Source organism: Cornus florida, unplaced genomic scaffold (genome assembly GCF_030987335.1).
Source record: "Cornus florida cultivar Cherokee Brave unplaced genomic scaffold, ASM3098733v1 CherokeeBrave_3.0.0_Hap2_Chr03, whole genome shotgun sequence".
NCBI lineage: Eukaryota > Viridiplantae > Streptophyta > Magnoliopsida > Cornales > Cornaceae > Cornus > Cornus florida.
In genome coordinates, this window is record NW_026775573.1 from 44,432,731 (window position 1) to 44,437,084 (window position 4,354).

Sequence of the window (4,354 nt, forward strand, 5' to 3'; positions counted from 1 at the left end):
ATTTTATTTAAAATTATAGTACAAATGTTAAAAACTATAGTGTGATATTGCCTCCCATATAATAATATTAATAAAGAACTTTTATTAAAAATAAAATTACATTTACCATTATTGCACGTGATGATAATGGATTTTTGGGTTTGAATGTTAGGTCCTCCTCCACCTCTCCTTTCAAAGCCGAAAGGATCCACTGATGCAAACACTACACGGTTAAGCCTTCTGGGACCTTTATTCGTGCCAACAACGTCAAATAAGAAACCCTAGCCGACTAGGATTACACAAAAACTTATAAACCCTAGCCGCCAACATCATCAACAAACTATCAACAATAGTTTGCTAATCTTCCAGATGGAGAAAAGGAAAAAGAGAGTAAAGTTTTCTCTTCCTCCAGATATAATCTTCCAGATACTTAAAGAGATTCCAGTAAAAAGTTTGCTAAGATTGAGGTGTGTTTCGAAGCTCTGTTGCTCCATTATTGACGATCCCCTTTTTGTTCAGTCGCACCATACTCGTTCCCATACTCGCCCTGGCGGTATCAGTATCGTCCTCTTTACTTCACATCGCGATCACCGTAATGCTACTTACTGTTATAGACTCTTCTCAGTAAACCCAGAGGGAGACTCTGTCCATCGCATTCTAAAGTTTCGCAACCTATTTTTAAAACAGCCACAGTATGTTAACGGCTTGATCCTTATCGACGGCTGCATATGGAACCCTAGCACACGAGAATGCATTGCCATCCTATACATGAGCAACACTAAAGCTTCCTCTGATCCCGAATACTTGCTAGGGTTTGAACCTTCCACTAACAGGCATAAAGTCCTTCGCTACATTATTACTAACACAAGATTCCATTACAAGATTTTGACTCTCGGCAACGGCCCTAACGACAACTCCTGGAGAGATATTGATGATGATTTTATCCAGTATGGTACTCGTTTTCACCGTGGTTCTGATTGTTGTTGCATTGGGGGTGTTATATATTATTTAAATATTGGTAACTCGGTTGAGCTAGTGGCTTTTGAAGTCGGACGCGAGAAGTTTTCCTTCGTGCCTCTCCCTGAAGGCACAAGTGGCGGTAATTTAATTGAAGTAGGACAACGTTTGGCTCTGGTAGATTTTGATGTGACCACAATTTGGATATTAGAAGACTGCGACAAGCAAATGTGGAACAAACAGAGCCTCACAATGACGTTGGGTGGGAGGCCACTAAAAGATGATTATGGTTGGTCCCAGTTGGTTCCATTCATACGACTGAGATATTATTCAAGTATTATTATTTTCAAGATAGGTCACATCTGTGCTATTATGATCTGGAAAGCAACAAGTTAAGGTTCCTCAGAACAAAGCTGGCTCCATATATTCACTATGGTACCAAATACGTGGAGAGCTTATTCCGATTGAAAGGGAAGTGAGTTATTAGTGAAAAGTTCGCTAAACATTCTTATTTGCCTAATGTTATCAGTTTATTATTATTATTATTTTTTTAATTCTTGGTGATTCCAAATTTCTAATTTTGATTCTTCCTGTGGTTTAAAACAATGTATGTGTTTAGTATTTTATAGTTAATTCATGCTCTCAAATTGCTTTTATATATTATTGAACTCTTTGTTGCCGGAATGAATTTGTGGAGCATTTCTATGCATTAATTTCGATTACCTTTCTTCTTTCCTTCTCTCTTGGTACATGAATAAATTTCGAGTTTAACAGATTGTCGGATGTAAAGATGCATGGTTCAGACAATTTCTAGATAAATCATGGTAAGGATTCTTCAATGAATTGTGCCTGGTTTACATTTGCATTCCCTGCTTGTCGAACTTCCCTCCCAAGAAATTTGTAGTTTCTCATCTTCCATCTTCCATCTTCCATCTTATTGGCATTGATCGATGTCATCTTCCTCGAACTAAACTGCATGCCTAGCGTCTTCTGTGTCTTTGCATCTTCATTTTTCTTATAAATTTTCATTTACCTGAATCCTAAAAGAGAAATTTTCGTGATTGTGTTCCACCGGCTTAAATGTTTCAATCTGGAATTTATGTTGGTATTCATTTTCAACATTTGGTTGGACTTTGGTGATATCCGCTCCTAGTTATTTTTTAAACTATGTTACATGAACTTTTTAAAGTAGGTTAAATACTTGTGTTGAACACACAATACTTGAAAATGAGTACGAGATATGAGTCTTGAAAATGAGTACGAGATATGAGTCCAACACGTTTGGTTGAAGGCATTAAATAATTTAATAAATTTTTTTTTATTATTTTATTACTTCATTATTAGTGTCCATGTGTAACTCTATCTTAAAATTTTACACATCTGATCCAATGCAGTATTGATGCATTTTATTTGGTTAACTATCGGTCTACTTCTCCAATTAGGAATGTAACTCCATAGAGATTAGTTTAATTATTAGATTAGTGATCCGTGATGATTGCAGAATGAGCTAAGTAACAAGCTGGAGTGCATCAAATGAAATGCTTTTGAGTTCGAGTTTGCTTGCAAAAGCATCAAAATCATTATCACCTTTGTCTTTATAATATATGAAAAGGGTTCAACAGTGAAAGTTGTTGCCCGTAATCGACAGACCTCACAATCGCTTCTAAAAATTGTAGCGGATGAAATAATATGTTTATTCCACTGTGTGGTTGAAATTGTTAAGACTTGTGCACTCAAGTATGACAGCTCTGAGCTTTCAATCCTTTTCAGGACAGATATAGTTCAGCATATTATATATACATATACACACTCTTTTGTATATAATTTTTAATTTTTACATATAAGTAGTTATTATAAAAAATAAAATAAAAAAAACTCCAGGATGTTTCAATTTGGAACAACCCTTTTGGAACTAATACGAAACGAGAACCTGGGTCTGAGCCTACCAACAGACCTTGCATAACTTGTTTTTTGAGATGCAAAAGTTACTAATTAGATTCTTTTTGAGATGTAAAAGTTACTAATTAGATCTTGTATTCAGGTTTAGTTATCTTTTTAAATACATAATCTAGTCAATTCATTTAACCTTTCCCACAACATAGTTGATCGTGAATGTGATTTTATCAACTTTAATTTGGAAAAACTAATTTGTACTGTAGCAACATTTACAAGTATTATGCGTATCTTTCAAAGCAAATCAACTTCATCAAAAAACCATGAAACCACCCTTCAAACAACCACCTTCTCGCAACCCACTTCCTAATCACCTTAAACCACCCTTCAACCCATCACAACTCCGGCATAAGAAGATCACACCACCATCTCCTTTGACTGCAAAACCCCCCAGAGGACCAACTAAACCTACCCGTATCACCTCTCTCACAAGCAAGCCACCTTCTGAAAAGCTTCCCCATAACTCACACCAACATAATCATGCAGCCAAGATACCAGCGAATCAAAGGGATCCGTCAACTCCAATATCCTCGCCTTCCAGGTTCAAACCTCGGCCCCCATCAGTCACGGGGCATACCATTAACAAAGTCCTTAATATATTGCAGCGTGATCCTATCCTCAACCCCTCAAACTTGGAAGTCAATGACGTTGTTTATCTTCCTGAAGGCTTAGAGGCAACCATTATGGATGCATCTAAATTCGAACTGCTAAAGGAGATTGATAGGCTCAAATGCCTTCTCAAAGCTAAAGATGAGGAGCTACAAGGTGCACTTCAGAAAATCAGGGAGATTGCTTCTATCAGTGGGGATGTTATCTGCAAAATTCAAGCTTCTCCGGCAGGTGTTACCGGCGCATCACCAGAAGGTGGTTTCAACAATGCTAATTCGAATTCAAATTCAAACTGTGATGAGACATTACCTTTTCCTGGTTTCCCGGCTCAACCCACTCCTCACTTTTCAGAACCTCTTCACAGTTCCCAAGGGAACCATATGTCCTGTCCACCAACTGCTTTACAAATTTCCTCATCAATCCAATTACAACCTAACTATCCCATTAAGGAGTCACGTGGTTTGCCTACACTAGAGAACAATTTGGTGAACTCTCTTCGGCCTGAGTCTGCAACACAGGAGGAAAATGAAATGATTTCAAAGAGTTGGGCATCAGTGGCACATTCTCAACCTTCTAATTGGGAGCTTCAATTCTTCAAACCTTCAACCATGAATGACTCGATTCTTGTGGATCCACCAGATGAGATCAGGAGTAGTGGACTGAAGTATTGGGAATCTTGCTTGGTAGGTACATTCAGGAGAAGAATGCTTTATGAGACTATCTCAGATCAGGCACACAAGCTTTGGGACTCCAGAGGTCTGAGAAATGTACTTGCTTATACAGAAGGTATTTTCTACTTCAAATTTGATTCTATTGACAATTGTATTTCAATCCTTACTGGTGAGCAATGGTTTCT

General features: G+C 37.5%; 1 protein-coding gene across 1 annotated transcript; it reads left to right on the forward strand.

Annotated features, from left to right (window-relative positions):
* Positions 1 to 348: 348 nt before the first annotated feature.
* LOC132301535 (putative F-box protein At1g50870) lies at positions 349 to 1,332 on the forward strand. Its single transcript, XM_059798776.1, has one exon. It carries the CDS (start codon positions 349 to 351, stop codon positions 1,330 to 1,332), a length of 984 nt encoding a protein of 327 aa, XP_059654759.1.
* Positions 1,333 to 4,354: the final 3,022 nt, after the last annotated feature.